The sequence below is a fragment of the Python bivittatus genome, unplaced genomic scaffold, assembly GCF_059951505.1.
Source record: "Python bivittatus isolate LINGU-HERP-01145 unplaced genomic scaffold, Pbiv_v1 ctg000100_np1212, whole genome shotgun sequence".
In the NCBI taxonomy this organism is placed as follows: domain Eukaryota; kingdom Metazoa; phylum Chordata; class Lepidosauria; order Squamata; family Pythonidae; genus Python; species Python bivittatus.
In genome coordinates, this window is record NW_028277038.1 from 676,601 (window position 1) to 701,141 (window position 24,541).

Sequence of the window (24,541 nt, forward strand, 5' to 3'; positions counted from 1 at the left end):
CTCGCCTCCCCTCCGCCCCGGGCTGCGGGAGGAGGCTCGCCGGCGCCCCGCCTCCCTCGGGGGCGGCGATGCCGGGCTCCACCCCGGTGACAGGGTTTCTTCTGCCCGGCTCGCCCGGTCAACCGACTGGGCTCCCGCCATGGCGCTGCTGCTGGAGTACGAGTTCCGCACGCTGCCGGCCGACAAGCAGATCGACACGGAGCCCTTCCTGGAGGCCGTGACGCACCTGCCGCCCTTCTTCGGTGAGTCGCGGCGCCCCGGCCGGGCGGGCTTGGGGCTCCCCGGGCAGAGAAGGGAGGGACGCTTGCAAAGTTTCCCGTCGCAACGACAGCCCTGCCGGGGAGGGTATCCTCGCACAGCGATCGCGGCTGCGGCGGGAGCCTTGGCGGTCCCGCTTCCTTGCGGCTCCGCGGAGGGGCGGCTGAGCACGGGAGGAAGCCCGAGGCGGCGCTGTTCCAGCGCCCTTCCGCCTCCTGGGACCAGTCCGGCCTCCCGCCGGCCGGCGCGCTCCTGCGCTAGAGGGCTGTGGATGATGGGGTTTACAGTCCGGGGCTTCTGGGAGGCTGCCTCCCCCTTTTCGTCCTCAGACAGGGGAGGGAAGCAGGAGCTCTGCCTGAGCCAAGTTGGAGCACCTGGGCAGGTTGTGAGCTGGGAAGCCGAGGGCCGCTTCTGGAGGGGCCCTCTTTGCCCAGCACCCTTCCTGGCCTCTCTGAAATCCTGGCGCCCTCCTCCCTCGCCCCCTTTCCTCAGCGCCCGTCAAGGCTTTGCAGAGCGGCAGATCTTTCCCAGTGGCCCAGCAGGACAGAAGCTGGCAGAAGTTGCCAGACCGGCTTAGTGGAGACAAAGCCTATGCAGAGAATGCGCAACGGAGACTTTAATTCTTAAATAAACCGAGTGACGGAGATACCAGACATCAGGGATCCATGTTTTCCACTCGGGTTTTGTTTTCTTTTGCTTTCTGGGAGTGGGGTGGAACTATGTGGTCACTATGTAACTTAAATTCAGCCTGGTCTTTCATTCATGTCTGTGCTTTGGGGCATGTGCAGAAGGCCCTTCAGTTGCCTTTAACATGGTCTTCCCTGCATCAGAGGCGGCCGCATCTCGTGTTAGGTCTTTTCACCCGTCTCTTGCCATTCCTCCTGCAGCTGGCTTTCCTTGGCCCTGCTGCCAGTTCTTTGCCTCGGGAGAGGGGTCCGCAGGCCCCCCGGACAGCATTGGCTCCTTGACAGGCCTGGACCCCAAGCAAGCGGAGACGTTAAGCCGGTGGGGGAGCTGGCCTTTGTCTCGGCAGCGGCCAAGAGGCTTCTGGAAATGAGATCTCTGGGCTGTCAGATGAGGAGCCACTTTCATCATGGATGTAACTGACGCTTCTAGAAATTCAGCCGGCCCTCCTTCGTCCGCTTTGTTAAACACAAAGGTCTGGAAAGGCCACACTAAGCAACTTAGGAGCACTTTCTTTCGAAGGTGGCCTCAGAAAAAGATGGCGCACAAGGCCTCAAAACAGGGACGGGGTATGCCAGCGGGCTGGTGGAGTTCCAGGGGTCAGCAGAGCCTTTCCAAGACTTAAGTTAGTTCAGCGGGAGAAAGAAATGCCTTCCTCTGAATAGGAACAATGGCCCTTGTAATCTGGAGATGGGGGGGGGCACCAGCAATTTCTGAGGATTGTCCCTACTCTGTGCTAGGACCTAAGAGAGCGAGTGGGATTTCTCCTTTCTGTGCAGCGGCCATTGTAGAAAAATGGAAATCCTGTGGATAGGGGCAGTCTACTGAGGACTGCAGAGTCCCACTGCTAGGCGACACTGTCTCATCCAGGGGCTTCTTAGGTTGGCCCCTGAACTCTTTGTTAAGGACCCCTTTAAGGCATTTCTGGAGGCCCCAGTGGCCCTGCAAGGGAGCACGGAGCGGTCCTGCCCCCGGGGTTCCTGTGGAGCCAGCCCCCCTTCTGCACGACTGACGAGCGACTTGCTACAGTCACTCTCGACCTCGGCTGCGCTTGGCAAGCTTTGTCTGAACACTTTTGGACTTGGTCGAGTTAGCCCCCTCCCGCAAAACTGCCCTTGTGCGGCTGGAGGGCAGGATGCTCCCTTCCGCTTGTTCTTGAAACCTAGAGGCCACGCTGGGGTGGCTTTGCACCGCCCACTAATGGTGGCGCAATGCTGGAGCCAGCCTGCATTTTGTGCTGGGAACCTCGAGACAGGCGCTGGGAGCCACCTGGAAGCCTGGCCCATCTCTCTTCCCACAGTGGGAAAAGCAGGAGACAGCAGAGGGTCTCCTGGGTGTGCCAGCCTCTCCCTTCCCCCTTGCGCAACCCAGAGAGGTGGGATTGCGTCACTCAGCCGAGACACTGGGTGCCGCGCAGGTCCTGGCCCTTCTGCGGTTCAGTCAGCCCTGCGCCTGAAGGTTCGGCCGGCCGGCTCCCAGCCCCCAGACTGGAGGGGGCGTCTTGGGTGCGGAAAGGGAACCAGTGCCTTTGCCCGCAGGCGGGCAGTGGGTGGCTGCCGGGAGAGCCAGCTCTCACACCACTCCAGGAAGCCGGCAGAAACAAGAAGAACAGGAATGTTTGGGCTGCTGCGGTATTGGGGGAGGAAGGGTGCCTTGCCTGGAGGGCTGTGTGGGGAAGCAGGTGGCCCCGGAGCTCCCTGGGAAAGTTGCAGGGTGGGCCTTCTTCTGGCTGCCAGCTGGGGGCTGGTTTGGGGCAAGCGCAGCTCTGGGTTTCCCAAACGGCCGGGTGGGAGGACGCCTGCCGGAGCCCGGAGGCAGAGGAGAATGGGCCTGGGGCGATTCCCAGTGCGAGATCAGGCCCCTGCCCGCCACTCCCTCCAGGCTCTTCCAGGGTGCTGGGGAAGGTGAGGAAGGCTGCTCAGTGGCGTCTGCCTGGCAGCGTCAGGTCCCGCTGAAAGAGGATGGTACATCCAATTCCTCAAGGGGGGGGAGCTGGATGTGCTCCTTCAACACTCAGTCAAGGATCTCAGCACTGCCAAGCAACGGGGGGCACAGGGTCAAGCAAGGACCAGATGCAGCCCTGCTCTCGCCCGTCATATTCAAGATGGCACAGCAGGGAGCAAGAGGGGCCCCCGCTCTTCCCTGGGCCCCCAAGGCATCCTCGCAAACATGGGGTCCCGCACCCGTCTCCCATCTCCCCCGAGAGACCCCCTCCCCCGGGATCCCATCACGCCAGCCAGCGTGCTCCGGAGACAATGGGTGAGCCTTTTCTGTTCCAGCGCATACAATATTGGTCATTATGTGAGAAAACGCACGAAAGGCCTCTCTTTCCACTCCCCCACCACAAGCCCAACTCTGAGCGAGGATGGTACAAAGCCCGCTTTGAAGATCTCACGGCTCCTTGCTGGCGAGCGGCTCCACCGAAGCCCTCCTGTCCCCCGCCGCCCCCCCTTCTATCGGTGGTTCCACAAAGTGCTCCCAGTTGCACAATCCAGGGAAGCTCCTATGGCAGTGGCGTCATTTCTATGCCCCCCGTCCCAACCTAGGCCACCCTGGGTGGTAGCGGTCCCTGACGGCATGCCAGCCACAGCCTGTAACGCGAAGCTGAAACAATCATTGGCAGCCTGTAAACAGACATTAAGGAGACCGGAAGAATGAAGGCTAGCCACCCTCGCACGTCGGGTTCGGCTCACCTTCTGGCCCGGCGCTTGAGGGCAAAGGCAGGTCTTCAAGCCCCCGCCCGCCCGAAGGCTCACAGGACTGGGGGTGCTGCTCTGCAGTGCCCAAAGCCCCCCAGCATTGCAGAGGAGGGGCTCACCAGAGCGAGGCGTGTGTAAGGCTTAAAGGGGCCTGCTTCTAGCTTAGCCACCGTCCCAGCGGCTCAACCCACCCAGGCACAATTCTCCTGTTTCTCACAACAACCCTGCAGTGTGGGTTAGACGGGGGAATAGGACTCGGAAGGACTAGATTCAGGGAGATGGCAGGGTTGAGGGAGGAGTCCTCGAAGTCATCTAGCCCACCCCAGCTCCCACTACCCGAGCAACGGTTCTCCAGTCTCTTCCTGAGGGCGCCCAGCTGCCCTCCCCGGTGCTAAAGCAAATCTCCCCATCAGCCGGGCTTAACGGCTAACGGCGCTTCATGGCCGTCTGATCACGCCCCTTTTGCCTGGAGGGTTCCAGGCATCAATGGGCGTGCCCTCTTCCCTCCTGCTCTTGGCCCTCCTGCGGCGGAGGGCTGGTACGGGGCCTTTTTCTGTTTGCAATGGGGCCCCTGCTCCCCCCGGGTCCAGATGCCCCTCGGCCATGGCAGGCTGGGTCAGGAGTCCCACCGCTGCAGGGGAAACCCAATGGGCCCCCCTGACCTTTGCTCTCTCCTCCGCAGACTGCCTGGGCACCCCGATCGTCTACACCCCGGTGAAGGCGGATCTCTCTGGGAACATTAAGGTAAGGGAAGGCCCAGTCTGGGGGAGGGAGGGCCGTGAGGCTCTGAGGAGAGAGGCTGGTAGGCTGGATCAGGCCCAGGCTGGCAGTTGGTTCGGGTGTGGCTGTGCCTGTTGTGGCTTGTCAGTGAGGGCGCCGTAGGAGTAGGAGCCCGGCTGTGGGCTATTCCACAGACCCTGGATTAGTGTAACGGGAAAGCGGCTGTTCTTCTGAGGTGCAGAAGAGGCTCCTTTGGCTTCACAGGGAGCAGGATTAAGGCGGCCGCTCATCATGCGCCCACACGCCTGGCCCTTCCGCCAGCTCCGTTGATCAGCTGGGCCCAAACTATCCGTGGGTCAAAGTCATGATTCCGTTTTGGTTCCATTTCAGAAAATACGTGCAGTTTATGAATCCAACCCAGCCAAGTTCAAAACCCTTCAGAACATCTTGGAAGTGGAGAAGGAAATGCATGGGTCGGCCTGGCCAAAAGTGGGGGCCACCTTGGCCCTCATGTGGCTGAAGAGGTGAGGGACGACCTCTGCTCCTTAGGAGTGGCTGGAGGACCTCTTGGGGCCCCCACATGGGGTGGGGGGCCCTGGCAGCCGCTCTGAGGGGTTTTCTCCTCCTCCTCCTCCTCCTAGGGGTCTCAGGTTCATCCAGGTCTTGCTGCAGAGCCTTTGTGATGGCGAGCAGGATAAGGAGAACCCGAATCTGATCCGCGTGAACGCCATCAAAGCCTACGAGCTGGCCCTGAGGAAGCACCACGGCTGGATGCTCCAGAAGCTCTTCCTGGTGAGTGGTCACTTCGGCCAGAGCCCCCAAGTGGGCGAGACCAAAAGGGGGCCTCCAGCCAAGACCCAGCTTGCCTGCGGAAGCTGGAGGTACCCCGGGGGCGGGCAACACCCCTGGACCTCCCCCCTCCGAAGGCTTCGGGGGTCTCTAGGGTGGAACAGTTCTAGCTCCTGTGTTCTGGCCCTGCGGGTGGGAGTTTTGCAAGGCCAGGCAAGCCCCGGATTCCTCCCCGTCCCACGCTTGAGCGCGACAGGCGGAAAAGCAGAAGCAGAAGAGCAAAGGGCCTGCCCGTCCCCTGACTCGCCTCCCTCCCCAGGGCTCTGTCTATGCTCTTCCCTACAAGTCGGATTTGCTGAAGGCCCTGGAGAAGGGCAAGGAGGTCAAGGAGGAGGAGACCTTACAGAAGATCCACCGGTTCCTATCGAAAGCAACCCCCATCCTCGACGCGATCTACGAGATGTACACAAAGATGAATGCTGAGCTGAACTACAAAGCTTGACCAGGCCCTCCCCTCCTCTGCCAGCCTGGGCCCCGGCTCCTTCGCCTCCTCTCCCCCCTCCCCCCCCACTGCTCTGCAGCCCAGAAGGTGCCTTCCAGCCTCTCGAGGCCACCTAGACCGAAGATCTGCAGCAGCTGAAGGAGGCCACGGTGCTACAGAAATGCTCCTCCTCTCCATCCCTGGGCTGGGGCTTAGATGCTCTTTCACGGACTTACTCCTCCTGGGGAAATGAGGGGGGGCAGCAGCCCTGCTCTGCTCACTGGGGCTGCCTGGCAGTGAGAACGTGTCTTCCTCTGAGCGTCGGACAGCCAGTTGCCTGGGTAGAGCCGAACACGCACGAGAGACACTGGTTGTGCGCCGGGACTGGCTAGTGCAAAAATGTCCCACAAGTTGTGCCAGGAAAGCCCCTTCTGGGTGGAGCTCCACTCCTGGGGATGCAGCTTTCCGGCCGTGGGGCAGAAGTGGGTCTGCCTCACCTTCTTCTGGGGTGGTTTTCCAACTTGTCTCGCCCTGACATCCTAGCCGGGCCCTGCTTTGATTTCTTGAGATCTCCCAAGGTTGAAAACCAACCAACCAGCCAACCAATGCCAGCCAGCCTTCCGTGACTCTTCTGAGCCACTCTTGGGGTGAAGGTCTACGCGTCGTTTTGCACAACAGACTTCTTCAGGGAACCAGTTCCGGCTTAAAACTTGCTGTCATTTTCCGGGGCACAAGAACCACGCCAGGCCTTAATGGTGTCTCTACTGCTTGATGCTTTCTGCATGTGGTTTTAGGGAAACCAGACAATTGAAATAAAACGTAACGAGGGAGACGTGCAACTTCTTGTAGCTTTGGTTTGCCCAAGGAGGGCTCGGTGGGACAGGATGCTGCAAACCACACCGGCTGGGGATGATGGGGGTTGAGTGTAAAGCCTTTTCGGCTAGTGGCCAACACGGAACTGGGGAGCTTTAAGATACCCGGTTGGGTTATACGTAGGCAGATATTTCTGTCACTGATGCGCTCAAACTGTTTTGGAAACACCTTTTAGGGCAACCTCCCTCCGGCAGCACACCTGCTTATTTGTCTGCCAAAGTTCTGGGCCCGCCCAACTCCAGAGCAGCTCTGAATGCGTGAACCTGGAGGAGAAGCAGGCGACCCCCCCTCCAGCTGGTCCTGTTGCGCTTGGTAGATGGTGGGGAACATGGGAAGGGGCGGGGGCTTTGCCCTCCATGCTCCCCTTACCAGCAACTCTGGACTGCCTCTGGGCTCCCAGCTGGCCAGGAGAGAGGCCCTGGAATTTGCGGCATTGCACCAGCAGGGGGTGCCCTTCCCTCACGGATGGACTCACAGCCAAGGCTGGGGTGGGGAGGCCCCTGCAGCACCATCTGCACCCAGGAAGGGGGGGGGGGTCAGCAGATGCAGGCCTCCACGATTGGCAGGAGGAAAAGCAGTCAAGGGGGAAAAGAACCCCTTTGGGCCTGGGTGGGCTGTGAGGGTGTTGAGTCCCTGGACACAGAACGGTCCCAGGACGGGTCCCCCCTCTGCCCACACTGCGGGGCAGTCCAACCCACTGAGGTCCAGGGGACTGAGTCGCAAGTGCCCACTGGGCTGCAGCCTCCCCGCCCCCATCTGCCCAGGGCTCAGTGTGACCAGGCTGGGAGCCAGCTCCACTGGGGCCCCTTGGCACTCCTGCTTCCTTGGGCAGGAGTGTAACCCAGGCCTGTTTGGGCTGGCCAGAAAAATTCCTCCGTCCCTTAAGCCCTTGGCTGATCCCAGCTACAGCCGTCAGCCCGGCTGGAGGGAGGCCGAGCAGGAAGGCCCCTGAGATTCGGATTCAGATAGAGGTGGCCCTTCCCCCGAGGAGCCTGGAGGACTCGGGGCCCCCTTGGAGAAGGCAGATGGACGGCAGCTTCCCGCGTCCCTGCGTCCCTCTCGGCCTTTGGGGGCATGGAGATCCCAGTCCTGTTCGGCAATCAAGAGGGGGCCAGGAAGATGCCCCCACATTTCCCAGCTGCCTGGGAAAACTCAGGGCCCTCCCTGGAGTGCAGCCAGCTCTACACGCCGACCCCTCTTGGCAGGGAGTTCCACAGCTTCTGGGCTCTCCCACCCTCGGACGATCTGGGCGGATTCTAGCCCTGCAAGGACTCTCCTTCTCTATTTGCCCCACGCCGAGCAAACCACGCCGTGGTTTTAAAGACCCTTCTCTTGTCCCCTTCAGAGTTGCAACTTTCACTCCTTGGGCCTTTCTCCAGCTTCACAACCCCTTGGCTGGTTCTCTGCCCACCCTGCTGACAACTTTTCTACAGAAAAGGGGGAAGAAACTCTTCTTTTGTGACGCCTCTTGGGTTGACTGGAGAGACAGAGAAAGCTACCGAAAGAAGCTTTGTAGCCCCACCCGGCCTCCACCCTCGGCAAATTCTTTTCCCAGGTTACAGACAGAGATGGGCAGGGTGCGTGCACAAAAACTTTTTAAAACATTTGTCTCATTCCACCCAGCTCCTTTTTCCACCCGCGGGGGTTCATTTCTGAGGCAGCCACAAGAGTTTGGTTTGGTTTCTTTGGGGGGGGGGTTTCTCCCTTTCTTTCTTTTGTTTACAGCCCCCTCCATCCCCAAAATGGGAGACTTTCATCTGCCTCCTGGCCTTGCGCTGAGGTCAAAGGTTTCAGAGGGTGGTGGGGGCCAGGAGGGGCGGAGGGGTGTCTTGCTCTTGAGAACATCTGGAGCTTGCAGGGGAAAGTGCTTCCCTCCTGGAGGACATACCGAGGGTGGGTGGTGTCTGACGAGGTGACGTCTCCGCAAGGATGGGCAGGTTAGCTGGGAGGCCCCCGAGCTCCTTGGCTCCGGGGTGAGCGGCCCTCCGGGCGAGGGGAGGGGAGCCGCAGCGCCGTCTCTCGCGGGGTGGGCGTTTCTTCCGCAGGGGGGAGGGCGGGCAGGCAGCAGCAGCTCCTGTGGTCTGGAGTTGGGCTTCCTCTGCGCGGAGCCGGGGAGGAGGATCTGCTCGCGGGGCAGCTGAAGCCAGAAGAGCCCGCGCGGCGCGGGGTCTTCGGCGGATGGAGCTGGACCCGGGGCGCGAGGTGAGCACGGGCGCGTGGGACGTGGGGGGCGTGGGCGGTCCGGGTGGGGGAGGGCGAGGGGAAGGGCGAGGGGTGTGTGGTTGCCCGCACCTTCGGCTCCCGCTCGGCCTGTCCAGGGAAGGCGGCTCCGGAAAGAGCGCCGTTTGGCTGCTGCTTCTGGCGTTCAGGCCCTGACCTCTCCCCGCAGCTGTCCGGGAGGAAAGCACCCATCATCCCCAGCTGGGCAAAGATTCGCGCTTCGGGTCCAAGGAGCCCAGACGTCTTGCCCTCTGCCTCCCGCTCGCCCGGGGCTCCCATCCGTCGCGGTCCGAGGGGGAGAGAGTAAAGCGGCACTTCTGGGTCCTCGCGAGGCCAGCGCCGGGGCTTGCGGGGGGGCGCGGGGCGCTTGCCGTGCGGGTCCCAGCGCGCGCTCTTCGCGGCGGCTCCGGGCAGGGGCCAAGACCGCCGCGCCGGCAGACAGACACGCGGCCCGAGCGAGCTCCCCGCGGGCGCCCCCGAGCAGGCCAGCAGCTCCGGGCAGGGGAGCGGCGAATTCCCCAAGGAGGGGAAGCACCCGCGGCCGGGAGTCGCGCCCGCCGACCGGGAAATGGGCTTCCTTCCCTGACCAGCGGTCGAGAGTAAGTCTGAGTCGGGCCTTGCCCTGTGCCCGGTCTCAGGCAAGCCGCCAACTCTGTCCCGCTTGGGGATCGTCACCTTGCCCTTCAGGTTGCTGTCCAGGGCTACGAGGGCCCCTGTTCGGGCCTGTGGATGAATCCTCTGAGCTGTGAAACCCTCCAAACTGCTTCAAGCTACGGGAGAGTCAGGAGGTGGGGGTGGCAGGAGGAGGCCAAGAGGGGCTCAGTGCTCGGGCATCAGGTCCAGGAGTCCGGCAGTCCGCCCTCCCTGCCCCGTGGCCCTCTGGCCACACTTCGAAGCCTGCAGGATGAGAGGGGTCCCTGAAGGGGCGCAAGTGGGCTGTTAAGCCGGGTGATCGACTGGAAATTAAGACCTTTCAGGCTCTCTTGCTCCCCTCCCCAGCGCCCAGCCTCTCCCTAGCCTGTGACCCACCACTTCCTTAGACCCAGGAATAGAAGCCCCTCTGCGAAACAGAGAGAAAAACGTCTTGTTGGGGGATGTTTTGACTATCCCAAAGTTCTTTGATTTGACTGCTTTCCTATGCATTGTTATTTTTACAATTTGACCTCACAGCCGTTGTTTATTTGGTGATACCTATTTGTTTGTAATTTTACATTAGACTGTGAATTCCATCTGTTACGTTTTACGGTTTGCAAGAAAGGGTTGGCAGGTGAGCACGGTGAATATTTATGCACTCGTTTCAATTTATATCAGCCCAAGGCGGTGAAATAACTGCAATGAAATAATAGTGCGGGAATTCAAAGGCGTGAGGTTCAGAGCGATGGAAGGGGCACAAGTTTAGAAACTCTGTTGGCTGAGGACGATGGGAGTTGCCCCGCAATGTATCTGGAGAGCCCCCTCCAACTGGAGAAGGTGGGCTTAGCTGCAGGTGAAGCCTTGGGAGAAATATGGAGAATCTGGAGCAGTGCCCTTGTGCTGGTGTTGGGTAGAAGGTCTTTCTTGGTGATTTGCTCTTCTGGTGCAAAGGGAGCCCAGGTGGCTTTTGTTGTTGCGGGGGGGGGGGGCTTTGCGATGCCAACACGGGGTAGAACTTCATCTCAGTGAACAGGAAAAAAGTCCTTCAGTTCCATGGCTTGTGCTTCAAATGGGGTGCCGCGTCGGTTTTTGAAATCTGGGCCTGGCCTGGCCGGAGCAGGAAGCCCATTCTCTCGGGACTCCAAGGAGGACGTTTGGGGTCTCTTACTGGGGCTGCTTCCTGATTCGGTGTGCTGAGGCTTGGCTCAGTCCGTTGATCTGTGAGCTCCTTCTGAAATTCAGGTCTGTTTAGCTGCTTTCCAGCCCTGGAGGGAGGCACCCATGCGTAGATGGAGTGCGGGGCTGTTTTGCTTCCTGTCCCAAAGCCGGCAGCCTTGGCCCCTGGCTCCAAGACAGAGAAGCGGGCAGCGTGGAGACGAGTCCTGCGCTCTGGACACTGCGGACTCTCTGGCAGGGCGGAGACCCCAGCACTGCCAGCCACAGGAACCGCATCAGAGGAGGCAAATTGTGCCCTGCAGCCAAGCTCAGAGAGAGGCTGTTTCTCTCTGGCCCAGCTTGGTTGCTCCCAGCGCACCTCTGGGGTTGCAGGCCTGAGCTGGGGTGGGGCACCTGCCCCTCTGTCCAGGGAGGCAGGGATTCCAAACTGGACCCCCCCCCCCGTTGCTTTGTGGGCTGCAAAAGCTCTGATAAGAAAGCGGCTCCTATTTTGGGGGGAGGCAGCCACCCATCCCCTCTGAGTGAGGCCTCTCTCCCATCTAGCAATTTGGCTGGCACAAGAAAACTTCTTGTGGTGATCCTGCGAATGGAAGCTTTGAAAAGCTTTGGTGGGGCGGCTAAATCTGTTTCCCAAAATAGGGCTGGGGGGAGGGGAGGGACTTGCAGAAAAACGAAGCCTCTCTTGCACATGGTTGCTTTTGGGGGAAGCCATGAAGGCTTGGGATGAGCTCTGCAGGACATCTATTCCACAGGAGCAAACCAGATTCCTTTAAAAAGCCCTCAGACAGGACACGAGAAAATTCCTCCTCCCTGTTGTTGCTCCTTGGTGGCTGGAATTCAACATGGGACACGGAGGCTTCATTTCTCCAGGGCCGCTTCTCTTCCATGAATAGATCCCATCTTTTTTCCCAACAATTGCCACACCTTGTGGTGGGGAGTCCCACCATTTAATTATCTTGTCAGCAAATGAGCTGCTGGGTGAAGCAGCCCGGCTAGAGAGCAGAGCGGAGGGCTGCCGGAGGAGGCCACCCATCTCTCCTCTTGGCCGAACTACTGATTTGGAGTCCTTTTGACCCTGGAGGAGGAGGCCCCCCTGCTCCCGCCCTGCAGATTCCTGCTCTGGGTCTTTGAACAGCTCGCCCGGTTGGAGAGCTGTTTGCCCTGAACCCCGTTCAGCTGCTGGCTTCCGGACAGCGAGGAGCTGGTAAACTTCACCGGGGGCTCTTGAGCCCCCCACAGCGTGCCAAACGGTCTCGTGACTTTCCACAAAGTTTTGTTCCCCGCCACGATTTTTACTGCCCAGGCTGCTTTGTATGACTTGCGCTTGTGGCTCGGACTCCGAAGGAACAACTTTAGTGAAGCTTCTGTCTGTGGTCCCCCGAAGGCCCTTCTGAGTCGCCCGAGGCAAGCAACTGCATCAGAACTTGGCAGCCCCGCTCTCCCCCCCAAACCAGCCTGCTATGGCTTGGTTCCTCTTCTCCCAGTCTCCCCCCCCCCAACTTCCTTTCCCTGTCGCTCTGGAACGGCCAGTTCCTACGTTATTCCTGCAAAACTGCTCAAGTCCTGCGGCTCTTCCGAGTCTTGGCCCTGGATATTAGGGAGAAGCCGAACAGGCCGGAAGCCCATTTCCACAAATAACAATAGAGGATCGCTGTGTGCCCAATCGCACTGGGTGCTACGCCCATGTCCCTGGGCGCAGGGCGCGAAGCCAGCCTCCTCCCTGCTTGAGGACACTGAGGCTCACCCACATCCAGGGCTTCCAGGGGCCCCAGCTTCTGTGGGTGGCAAAAGGGAGGGATCTCCTGAGGTGAAAGGCCGGGGGGGAGCTGGCGGGTGGCTGGGCTCTCTCTGCTGGGCCAAGGAAGGGGCAAGGACTGAGGCGCTGGGAGGGCAGTGCAACAAGTGGGTGCTTGGGGAGGGGGCTGGTGGGAAATGGCCAGGCTTGGCCACCAAAAGCTCTTTGTAGCACTTTCCTCAGTTTCAGTAGGAGCTTCACGGTAGATCGGGCCCCTCCTGAGTTTCAGATGCGATGCTTGGATTCTGCATTTGGGCAGCCAAACCTCTTGGGCTGACACGGGAGTAGCCGGGGCAGATGCCTTCGGAGCCCCCGCAGACCATTCCCTTCTTGCTCTCGTTCTGAATTCTCCTTTTGTCCTCCCCCCCCATTACGAGTAGCCGGTCCAGGCTGGGTCTCTTGCACTTCCTGGCCCTTGACTAATAACAAATATTGGGATCATGAATACGCCCAGGAGTGTGGGCAAGTCTCCCCCCACCCCCATTTGCAAATGCCAATAGTCCGAGGTGCTCAGTTGGGTAGCATCCGGGGAGACCACGGCTGCTTAGGGCTGAGCCTCCCCAATCGGGCGAGGGGCGGAGTTGGTACCCAGAGGCGGGCGATGCCATAAGCCCAGCGGCAGAAGAACGATCCTGCCTCTCCTTCAGGAGGCCAAGGGGGCCCCGTGAGAAGTGTTCTTTGCCCAGTTTATCCATACCAGCACCCTGCGAAGGGGGCTGACTGTGAGACTGTAAGTTGCCCATAACCCCAGGGAGGCTGGACTGGGTGGTCCCGGCTCCAGCTCAGCTCCTTGGCCCCACGTGCCCTGGGGCTTGGCCACAGGAAGGAGCGGGAGCCCCGGGGTCCGTTGGCTGGCTCTGCCTTTTGCACACTCCCCATTTGTGTGGATCAGGACTCCAAGCCCAGCTCTTCTGGAAAGCCGGTGCTCCTCTCCCTTGCCTGTTTCAGTCTGGGGAAAATCCTCAGGATTCGGATTGATTCCGGGGCTGGATGAAGAGGTGCAGCTTCCGTCTGACAACTTTGAAGCGTGCCAGAGCACCTCGGCACCTCAGCCGCGGAGCAGGAAGTTGGGCTAAATAATCCTGGCTCGGATTCCTTCAGCATGCCTTCCTCAACCTGGTGCCCTCCAGGTGGGAATTCTGGGATTTGCAACCCCACAAAGGAGGGTATCGGGTTGGTGAGGAAAGCCCCGCCAGAAAGAGGCATTTCCAGCGAGGGCGGTTGGAGCGTGTGGTCTAACTCCTGGGCGCCATTTCCTCACTTACAAGACTGCTGTTGAGCCCCAGAGGCTGGCTGCTGGCAGGGCCCCTCCAGGAGCACTGCATCTTGCCCCCGCCTGTTTGGATCTTGGGTGGGGTCCGAGTGACGTTCCCAGGAGCTGTGAAGGCACTCCTTGTTCCTTGCCCTGCTGGCGCCGGAGTCTGAGCAAGCTGCGGGCCGGTGGCCAGTCGCACCATCTCTCAAAGGCCTCTCTGAGAAGCGGGCAGGCTGTGCCCCATGGGAGGGAGGGGCCGTTTGGGTCAGGCAGAGCAGCCCCTGCCTTCCTTTTCCCACCAGAGCATCCACATCTGGGAGCACTTGGCGCCATCCCGGCCCTGGAGGAAGAGCCACGCAGCCTGGGCCCAGCTTTGCTGATGCAGAGAGCAGAGGTGGGTGGTCTTGGGCCCCTGACTGCAGGGGGGGATTTGGGCCCGAGCAAGGCCTCGCACCTTTGGAGGGGTCCTCGTCCCCCGCTTCCGTTGAAAAGGAAAACACAACCCAGCAGCAAGTCCCGTCCCCTTTGCCCTGGGGGCACGAGCAAGAGAGCGCAGTTTGTTCTTCGGGCTTGGAAAGGCTTAAAGGCGGTCCTGCCTCCCTCCTTCTCTTCCCAAAGTATCGGGTCATTGCTAAATGCTTTGAAAAGGTAGTTTAATTTAAGCAGATGAAGCCGCGCTCTTGCCTAATGCCTTAAGGAAGGACGGCCTCTCCCGCGTCCTGGAGTTCCGGTAGCCGACGTGGTTTGTGATCCTTTCCTGAGGCAGAACGTTTCAAAAAGTCTGGAACTTCACACTTTTGGTAGCTGCTGGCCAGGACTTTTCCAGGGGTGGGGGTCTCTGTGGGTTTCCCCCAGGGCTGGAAGAGGCGACCTCGAGTCAAGGCCAGCAGCCTCTGATCGCCGGCAGCAGCAGAGGCTCTTTGCCCCCGGCCCCGGGTGTTGCAAGGCCATGCGCGCCCAGGCAGCCCATCTTGCATAAACAAAGCCCCCTGCCCAGTTTCTGACCCATGGTTCCTTTCCCCCACCAGGCCACCCTCACCGTGCGCATCATGCCCGAGCCAGAGGACGCCCCCCAGGCCAGCCCCGGTGAGGCTGCCGAGAGCCCGACCGAGGAGGCCTCCCCGCAGGGTGACGCCTTCCCGCTCTCATCCCTGGCCAACCTGTTTGAGGGCGAGGATGGCTCTGGGGCGGGCGAGGCCGCCCGCAGCCCCCCCGGCTCAGGGGACAGCAAGCAGAACCTGCGGATGAAGTTCCACGGCGCCTTCCGCAAGGGCGTCCCCAACCCCGTGGACCTGCTGGAGGCCACCATCTACGAGTCCTCTGTGGTACCGGGACCCAAGAAGGCCCCCATGGACTCTCTCTTTGACTACGGCACCTACCACCACCTCCCCAGCGACAACAAGCGGAAGCGCAAGAGGGTCCTGGAGTGAGTAGCGGGGCCGTCTGGCCTGAACCCGGAATAAAGCAGGGCCACTTGTGGGGGGGTGTCGATCCTCCCCGCTGGCCAGCCGGGGCTGCTTCTCTCCAGGCGTGCTGAGCCCGTCTTCTCCACTGGCCGCCTCCTCAGGAAGAAGCGCCCCAGCACCAAGGGGCCCGCCCCCACCCCCCCGCCCATTCTCAAGGTCTTCAACCGGCCCATCCTCTTCGACATCGTCTCCCGGGGGTGCCCCGCCGGGCTAGACGGCCTCCTGCCTTTCCTGCTGAGCCACAAAAAGCGCCTGACGGACGAGGAGTTTCGAGGTGGGTGCGGCTGGGGGGCGGGCACGTGTGGGTGCTTGTGGGGAGGTGCATCGGGGAGAGGGGCAGGCCCTGGCCAGGAGACTGGCATCTGCAGAGGCCACAGACGGCTTTGGCATCATCTCGTCTCAGGCTTTGGGGCTCCTGGTTCACCACCGAGAGAAACAGCAGCCCGGGAGATTCAACCCACAAGATCAGAACTTATTAAAGAGAAAGTTGCCTGTGACATCTCTTTGCCCAGTTAAAAAATGTGGCATCTGAAATTCTGTCCGTTTTTCTCGGCAGACAGAAATGCTAGAAAGTGCTGTTAAAAGGAAGAGGCTGCAACAGAGCAGGGCAAACACCCGCTGCAGATGTCCTGGAAATGCCAGGGTGTGTGCGCAGCTAGGGGAGCAAAGGAGGGTGGGGCACGATGGCCGTGGTGCTCAGCTTGGTTGTCGGCCAGTGGTGGAGCAAAGGCAGCCTGGGGGCCCGGTCGGGGCAGAGGAGAGCCGCTTCCAAGTCCTCCCTGGCGAGGAGCTGCCGGTGATCTTAAGACGGCCTCCCCTTCTTGGCCTAGCCTACCTCACAGAGTTGTTGTGAGGATAAAAGGGCGAGAGTCCTGAGTTCCAGGAGGAGAAGGGGGGTATCGGTGCAATAAAGCTGCCCTCTTGTGCCACCTTCCCCTGGTTCCAGAGCTTTCCACCGGCAAGACGTGTCTCCCCAAGGCTCTGCTGAATCTCAACAATGGTCGGAATGACACCATCCCGCTCCTGCTGGACATCGCCGAGAAAACGGGCAACATGCGGGAATTCATCAACGCGCCCTTCCGAGACGTCTATTACCGAGGTGGGGCCCCTTCCCTTCCCGGGTGGCCCCTGGGCAGTTTCTCCCGTTAATCCTATGAGGAGGCTCAGTCAGTTGCCCGGTCCTTCTCATCTGTAGCGGGATGCCTGGCTGGATTTTTCCTGACCTTGCCTGTGCCATCCTCGCCGCACAGAATCCCCTACGTGAAATAAATGGTGCCGTAATTTTGAGCCACGCTGTGTGGGGCGGCAGGGACCGTCTGAGAGATCAGTGCATGGAGAATACCTTTGGGGGGACGAGTTGGACTAGGTACCGCTCGTTCGTTGCAGCCGGGATCGGATGACACAGTAGCATGCCCGTTTGGGCCTAAACATAGGTCTTCGGGAGTTTTCAGAACGGAAATCAAGGTTCTCGGTGGGCTGAGCCACCTCACGTCAGGCACGCGTTTCGACCACGGCCTCTGGGCCACGAGAGGGGAGGGAGAGCTGGAAGGAGAAGCGAGGATCGCAGCCGCAGCAAACGGTTGTGCTTCTTTAGGCCAGACTGCCCTGCACATTGCGATCGAGCGACGGTGCAAGCACTACGTGGAGCTGCTGGTGGAGAAGGGGGCGGACGTGCACGCCCAGGCGCGCGGCCGCTTCTTCCAGCCCAAAGACGAGGGGGGCTACTTCTACTTCGGTGAGTAGAAGAGGCGTTCCTGGACTCTGCGAATTGCTGCTGGTCTCTCGTGAATGTCCTCCTTCTCTAGGGCGGGCCACTGATGTCCAAGGAGCTTGGTAGGTCTCTGTCTGCAGGGAGCCTACAGTCTGCATGTGGCCCGTGATGATGATGAAGGGAAGAGGGAAACCACAGGAGGAGAGGATGGGGCTGCCCTACACGGGGTGGGGGGATGCTGAGTGGATGGAAATCTGAGGGATCAAGTCACAGAAGGGCACCTTTTGGGACCTGAGGTCCAACGAGGGCAGAAGGGAGGGCATGTTTCAGGCACGTTAAATTGAGCCTTGTGGATTTTCCAGTGATTCCCTGGGCATCTGCCATGCTGGTTTGGGGGTGTCCTAGATGAGCGGAGCCACCCGTCTTTGGGAACTTGGCACCTGCCCATTTCTCCACCCTACGCAGGGGAGCTGCCCCTCTCGTTGGCCGCCTGTACCAACCAGCCCCACATTGTGCACTACCTGACGGAGAACGCCCACAAGCAGGCCGACCTCCGGCGGCAGGACTCGCGAGGCAACACGGTGCTCCACGCCTTGGTGGCCATTGCAGACAACACCCGCGAGAACACCAAGTTCGTCACCAAGATGTACGACCTGCTCCTCATCAAGTGTGCCAAGCTCTTTCCAGACACCAACCTGGAAGCTGTGCTGAACAACGATGGCCTCTCGCCTCTCATGATGGCCGCCAAGACCGGAAAGATCGGGGTGAGTTGGGGGCGGGTTGGGGGATCAGTGGGGAAACAGCCCGAGCCTTTGCAACCTCGCGGAGTCGTTGCGCGGATCCAGGAGAGCGGAATCCCCTCCGCTGGAATCAGTGCAGTTTCTCTAAAAGCTTGCAGATTTCAACCACTTGAAACTCTGGGCTGGGTCCCAACTCTTGAGTGTCCTGATCCCGACCCCAGGGGCACCAGGTTGAGGGTCAGCTCGAGAAAGGGCCGGCCTGAAATGGGTGGGCAGAGGGACTACCTGGCGTGCATCGGCGGCCGGGAACGTGTCGCTGATCCCTTGGTTGCCTTGCCCAAGCCAGGCTCCCTCCCTCCTCAGTTCACCTGGCCCGTTTGCACCCCCTGCCCGTTCCGCCTGCAGATCTTCCAGCACATCATCCGCCGGGAGATCAAGGATGAAGACGCACGGCACCTCTCCCGCAAGTTCCGCGACTGGGCCTACGGGCCGGTCTACTCCTCCCTCTATGACCTGTCCTCGCTGGACACGTGTGGGGAGGAGGTGTCGGTGCTGGAGATCTTGGTCTACAACAGCAAGATCGAGGTGAGGCCGGCAGGAGACTTGAACGGTTGGGAGTCTGGGCTCCTCCAGCAGGGAAGGGTCTCCTCCTCACGGGGCACCTGCCCTCTCCTGCCCAGAACCGCCACGAGATGTTGGCTGTGGAGCCCATCAATGAGCTGCTGCGAGACAAATGGCGCAAATTTGGGGCCGTCTCGTTCTACATTAGCGTGATCTCCTACCTCTGCGCCATGGTTATCTTCACCCTGGTGGCCTACTACCGCCCCCTGGAGGGCACAGTGAGTACACCACCCATTGCCCCCTTCCAGGGAACGCCGGGCAGATGTGGCAGGAGCCGCAGCCCTGAGATGGCCAGGCTGGGCCTTTGCCTCCAAAGCTGCTTGCCCAGCCAGAGTCCCGCCCTGGGGCTTGGTGGAAACGAAAGGGCGGCGTTCCCCCAGAGACCCTCCTTTGATTCTCCAAGACTGGGGGCACCCCTCAGCGCCATTCTTTCCCTCCCCAGCCCCCGTACCCCTACACGACCACCCCTGACTACCTTCGCCTGGCCGGAGAGATCATCACCCTCTTCACAGGTGTCCTCTTTTTCTTTACCAACGTAAGTGCAGATGGGTGTTTCCTCCCCTGGGGGGTCCCCTGTCTTGCTCCTTCTCCAGCCCCCCTTGGCACCGTCTCCTTTCGGAGCCCCCCTCCAAAATCCTTCCGGCAGGACAGCTGCTGCTTCTGTCCTGGCCCCTCCCCAGCCTTTCCGGCTCCTGTCTGGACGTTCTGGCTGCGCCCTCGCTTGTGGCTCGAGCGGGGTCTTTTTCCTCTACTTCTCCAGATCAAAGATCTGTTCATGAAGAAATGCCCGGGAGTCAATTCCTTCTTCATTGACGGCTCCTTTCAGTTACTCTAGTGAGTGGAAGAGAGAAAGTCAGCTTTGTGTTTGTGTGTGTGTGGGGGGGGGGAGGTTTTAACTGTGCCCCCAAAGCCACGGACTTTCTAGCTGAATGACAGTTCCCGGGCAATCAGGGCTTCAGCCCTTCAGCAGCTGTTGCCAGCAGGGATTGCAAGGACCCTCCTCGCCCCGTGCCGGGGCAGGGGAGCTCTGCTCTTCTGAGCCCAAAGCCGAGAGGAAGGACCACGCATCCCCGGTTCTGGGGCTTCTCAGGCCCTTTGGACTGGCCACTGCAGGAGGCAGAATCCTGCTTTTTTCCATTCGCCTTAGCAAGCTTGTCCCGGCTGAGTTCCAAAACGAAGGAAGTCCCTCCCCCCCCCCCCCCGCTGGATGCAGCTGAAAACCCACGGGGCTTATTCAAAGAAACAAAGCCGGATCTGCCCCGGCGCCCTCCAGACTCCCACCTTCTTGCGGGTTGTCGTACCAAACCTCTGGAAGGATCAGTCCAGAGAGGGACTCCCCTCCAGGTGGGGACGTAGCGGCCTTGCAGATGGGGTCACGTGGGTGTCCCCCGCCCCAGGCGCTCAGGAACCGGGCTGCCCGCGTGCCCGCCTCCTCACCCGCCTCGCTCTTTCGTCCCTCCAGCTTCATCTACTCTGTCCTGGTCCTGGTTGCAGCGGCCCTCTACCTGGCCGGCATCGAGGCCTACCTGGCGGTTATGGTCTTCGCCCTGGTGCTGGGCTGGATGAACGCCCTCTACTTCACGCGTGGCCTCAAGCTGACGGGGACCTACAGCATCATGATCCAGAAGGTGAGGGAGGGGAGGGCGCCTTTCCTTTGGCGTGGCATGGCTTAGGGCGCAGCGTGTGAACTCGGCCTCCACGTGCCGGTCTTTCTCCACCTGCAGATCCTGTTCAAAGACCTTTTCCGCTTCCTCCTGGTTTACGTCCTTTTCATGATCGGCTACGCTTCAGGTAAGGCCGTTGCTCCCCTCTGCCAGATCACCGGCTGGCCTTTATTTCCAGCCACGCCTCTTCTGTCCAGATGAGGTCTGGGGTCCTTGCAAAACCTTGAAGTGAAACGTGTTCCTTCAGTTCCAGCGACGTTTTCAAATCCCCGGTTCTGCGGGTTCATGAAGTTTTCAGATCCTGCCGGCAGGAAGCGGTGCGCTCTGAGTCATATGATTATCCCCAAGGACTTAGCAGCAAAACTTTTGAAAAACACTAGGACTTTAAAAAGCAAACAATAAATCGACACAATTGTGACCGTTTTAGAAGTCCCCAATAGAACCTAGATCAAAGTGGAAGTCGGGTCCCCACCCTTCCTGCAAGTCTTCCTACAGAGGCTGAGTCGAGCTGGAAAAGGGTCCGCTGGAAGCATGTCTTTCGGATTCCTAAAACTGTCGCGACAGGTTGCACGCTCCCCACAGTGAAGCTTTGTAGTTGCAGTGACGTAGATGTCCAAGCTTGACTGAATGCCCTCTAAGCATTTTGGGCTGGTGGTCTTCCGCGATAACACGCTGGCACACCGTTCCACACCTTGGTGCTTGCAGAGTTCCAGCTCCAAGAGAACGAGATGCCTTTCCATAGAGAAATCTGAAGAAGGGAAACCTCCCTTACCAAGGGGGTGGGTTGGGGTGGAGGGTGCAAGAGGCCTCTACAAGCCGGGCGGGAAGTAGCCGAAGGGAGCAGTTAAATTGGAACTGTGTGCGTGGGACCTCTCCCCACCGTTGCCCTGCCTCACACTGCTTTTCCTTCCAGCCGAAGAAAAAGATGCAATGTCATAAAAGTGGGGGGCAGAGAAAGACCCCTTTTGCCTTTCCAGGAACCTTTTTGACAAGATCACAGTAAGATTTGTTGTGGAAAGAGAAATGAGGGCTTTATTTCCCCCATGCGCCCACCCACCCGCCCTCCTGCCATCGTTGGCACGCCCCCTCAACCCCTCCAAGAACACTCTCTCCATGGTGGAGTTTGTGTGGGGGGCTTGACTCACTGCTTCCCTCCCGCCTTCCCTGCCTCTTGCAGCGCTGGTCTCCCTGCTGAACCCCTGCCCCAGCGCCGAGTCCTGCCACGAGGACCACGCCAACTGCACGGTGCCCGCCTACCCCTCCTGTCGAGACAGCAAGACCTTTAGCACCTTCCTGCTGGACCTCTTCAAGCTGACCATCGGCATGGGGGACCTGGAGATGATCGAGAACGCCAAGTACCCGGGGGTCTTTGTCATCCTTCTGGTAACCTACATCATTCTCACCTTCGTTCTCTTGCTCAACATGTTGATCGCCCTCATGGGAGAGACGGTAGGGCAGGTGTCCAAGGAAAGCAAGAAGATCTGGAAGCTCCAGGTACGTGCCCACGAGTTCCACCACGGACACTGGTGGACATATGCTGGTTGGAGGCTTCATGGCCTCCAAGGGGACCCTGGAAAGGCCCTTCCTTCAGAGGAACATCTTGCTGGAAAAGCATGCTATCCACAAGGAAAGCAAGGGGATACTCCGTGGCCTGGTTCTTAAAGCCTGAAAGATGGTTCTTGAATAAACCATGGTTAATTGTGTTCCCACACCATGCTAAACCATAAATGAAACCAGCCATCTTAAGGCTTAATGCAGCAGGTGAACCCAGCCTAAAGGCTTTCAGTGTAGAATTTTTTTTATCATACAGTGGAAAAGAAAATTGATTTGTGGGTTGTAAGCTGGAGACCCCAAGGAGCTTTGGAAAGCCATAGTCCAAGAGGGAGCAGATGTCCTTTAAGTAAAAAATGGAAGGTTGTTTTTCCTTCACACATCAAGTGGGTCTCCCACTTGCCCTCCACGTGCCAGAGCTGCTCACAGGGCCTAAGAAGGAATGAGGAGCGACGGACGTGGCTGGGTCTTAGCCAGGTGGCGGGACGGCGTGGCTGACGCTTCCCTTCTGCTTTGCTCCTAGTGGGCCACCACCATCCTGGACATCGAGCGCTCCTTCCCCGTGTTCGTCCGGAAAGCTTTCCGCTCAGGAGAGATGGTCACTGTGGGGAAGTCCTTGGATGGGACACCGGACCGAAGGTGGTGCTTCAGGTAGAGAGAGACACCCCCAGATTTCTGGGCCACAATAATCAACCCCATTCAATGACGAATATGGAATTGGACCGCTGGTCCAGCTGTGCAGAATCAGCCCACCTTTTTTCTTATTGGTTCTCCCCTGGCTTCTGGAGGAGCTGCAGATGGTCACGGAAGCCTCTCTGAACCTTCCCCTCACGTCTGGAGACCATCCAGCTGCTCTCGAAAGTTCAGGAAGTCTCTTGGCAGGTTCGCCCTTTCTCTTCCCATCTGAAAGGACGAAGACCTTGCAAGACTCGGGAAGGGACCGGCTGCATCCATTGATCCTTCCCACATTTCCCTAAATTGCAGAAGGGTGCAGAGCCCCCACCTTGAGCCCCAACAAGGGTGGCAGGCTAGTTCTCCAAAATGGGCATGTGTTTTTGTGCCCTGGGTGAGCTCTGGGCAAGCAGATGCTGGTTAAAGTGTCCTCTGAGCCCATTCTTTTCTCCAGATACTCAGAAAGGGGGAGGAAGTGCCCACCTCCTGACCCCTCGATCCTTCGGGGGGGGCACCTCCCCTGGCCCTTCCCCCTCCAAAGGCAGGGCTTCTTCCTTTGCAGAGTGGACGAGGTGAACTGGTCTCACTGGAATCAGAACCTGGGTATCATCAGCGAGGACCCCGGCAAGAATGACCCCTACCAGTACTACGGCTTCTCCCACACTGTGGGGCGGCTGCGCAGAGGTGAGGGGGGCGGTTGGGCAGCTTTTCCAGCCCCAACAGAAATGCCTCGGCTGCAGACTCCGTTGCTGCAGCTGCAAACGCCGCGTATCACGTAGGGTGGCAGGCTATCTCGGGGGGGGGATGCTCATAAAAAGGGGGCAGGGTTTCAATTGCATGGCCCAGCCACCATCTTGACTTTTTTGACCCCCTACTGACACCCCTAGTGTCAAGTCTACGGACAACTTCTGCTCCAAGCAGAAATGTTCATTCCCTCCACTGGGCGAATGCAGCTCCTTCCAAAGGAAAACCCCAGCACGTTTGGGGAGGAGTGGCGGGGGGGGGGGGGGCGGGTCAGGGAAACACTCATCTTGCCCTAGATGGCGCTGTGCTGTGAGTCTCAGCAGCCTGGCTGCCGTGAGGCATGTTGGGAGTTGTAGGCCAGCAACCTCTGGATTGCTACGGGTCATTTCTGCCAGCACCGGGGCCCAAAGGACCCCCCGGACTGCTCACAAGGAAGAGGCAGGGACCGAAAGGCCTCCCCACATTGTGACGCTGCAGCGCTGCCCCCAACTCGGAGGGAACGTGGCGTCTTCAGGACAAATGGCCCTTGGCAGACCTGTCCGTGAAGGCAGCCTTTGAAAGCCGTCTAATCAGTGGCCACCGTCAGGTCTTGCGGCCGTGAGCGCCAGATCCTTCCTCCCTCCGCTCCCCAATTCCAGGGGTGTAGGGCGCCCTCCCCCCAGCTCACTGCGGTTCTGCTTTTGGCAAGCCCTCAGTTCCCCCGCTATAGGAAGGGAGGGACGAGGCTCCCCCCGCCGATCCCCGACCCAACGGGCACGCTCCCTCTCTCCTGCGTGGTGCAGATCGCTGGTCAACGGTGGTGCCCCGCGTGGTGGAGCTGAACAAGACCGCTCAGCCGGACGAGGTGGTGGTGCCCCTGGACAGCATGCGCTCATCCGGCGCAAATGCGCACAAGCCCAGCTACCCTCAGAGCTGGCGGAAGGAAGACGCTCACATCTAACGGCGCGAGCCACCGCTGCCATTCAGGACAACCTTTATTGCCCGACCTCACCCTTTCAAACGTGGCTCCGATCTCGGCGGAGCTGCCTTCTGTGCGCCACAGCCCGGACGAACCTTCCACGAACCTGACTTAGAACGGGACAAGAGAGGTCCAGCCGCTTGCGTTTTAAACAAACATTGCCTTGAAACAAACACCCATAAGAAAGAGAACTGTTTTCAGATTGCCAGATTGCGCCTCCCACAACCAACTGCACAGAGATCAGAAAGCTCGGGGTCTGGGAACGTCGTCCTTCGGGGAGGCTCGGAATGCTGGGTTAAGAGCCGGAGGAGCCCGGAAAGACCTCGGGTGGCCTCCCAGAGCGTCCGTCCCCTTCGAAGACACGCACATTCCTAGTTTTGCGAGAATTCCCTGCAGGCCGAAAACACGCAGGCATCGGGTGTTCGCTCTGCCTGGGGATTCTGGCTCTCCTCTGATAGCATCATTACTTTGCACAAGGTTTTATTGAAGTATTTATTTAGTAATAAAAGCCAAAGCATCTCTATTGTACTCCATGCTTTGGGTTGTATTTTTGCAGGGGGAGGGGTTTGCAGTACTCCTGCTGAAGTGGAGGAGGAAGGAGGCGCGGGGTTAGCTTCGGAGCAAAGTAACTCATCCAGAGGGGGTTTGTTCCTCCTTCCTTTCAAGAGTGGATGGGTGTCCCTGGCGGCTTAAGAAACCATTACTATATATCTCTCTATCTATACTTACTTACTTACTTATTTTAAATTTCCCTCCTTATATTTTATTTGGCACCACCCAGCTGGACTTGACTGGTTCCAGGAAAGCTACGGAGAAAAGCCCCCTGCGCCC

At 59.6% G+C, this 24,541-nt stretch overlaps 2 protein-coding genes across 3 annotated transcripts; both read left to right on the forward strand.

Annotated features, from left to right (window-relative positions):
• Positions 1-3: 3 nt before the first annotated feature.
• GLTP (glycolipid transfer protein) lies at positions 4-6,463 on the forward strand. The gene is made up of 5 exons (XM_007444220.3): positions 4-242; positions 4,324-4,385; positions 4,752-4,885; positions 5,003-5,153; positions 5,470-6,463. The coding sequence occupies exons 1-5, from the start codon at positions 140-142 to the stop codon at positions 5,650-5,652; spliced, it is 633 nt and encodes a 210-aa protein (XP_007444282.2). The 5' UTR covers positions 4-139; the 3' UTR covers positions 5,653-6,463.
• Positions 6,464-8,567: 2,104 nt separating this feature from the next.
• On the forward strand, positions 8,568-24,220 carry TRPV4 (transient receptor potential cation channel subfamily V member 4). 2 transcript variants are annotated; one of them, XM_088135071.1, is made up of 18 exons: positions 8,568-8,706; positions 13,277-13,458; positions 13,886-13,977; positions 14,612-15,009; positions 15,151-15,323; positions 15,996-16,148; positions 16,644-16,784; positions 17,226-17,524; positions 17,906-18,085; positions 18,181-18,339; positions 18,564-18,656; positions 18,882-18,955; positions 19,584-19,749; positions 19,846-19,912; positions 20,963-21,279; positions 21,860-21,987; positions 22,571-22,692; positions 23,535-24,220. In XM_088135071.1, the coding sequence occupies exons 2-18, from the start codon at positions 13,431-13,433 to the stop codon at positions 23,690-23,692; spliced, it is 2,748 nt and encodes a 915-aa protein (XP_087991197.1). In that variant the 5' UTR covers positions 8,568-8,706; positions 13,277-13,430; the 3' UTR covers positions 23,693-24,220. The 2 variants fall into 2 exon arrangements, with proteins under 2 accessions (XP_087991197.1, XP_087991198.1); XM_088135072.1 differs by lacking the exon at positions 13,277-13,458.
• The last annotated feature ends 321 nt before the right edge of the window (positions 24,221-24,541 follow it).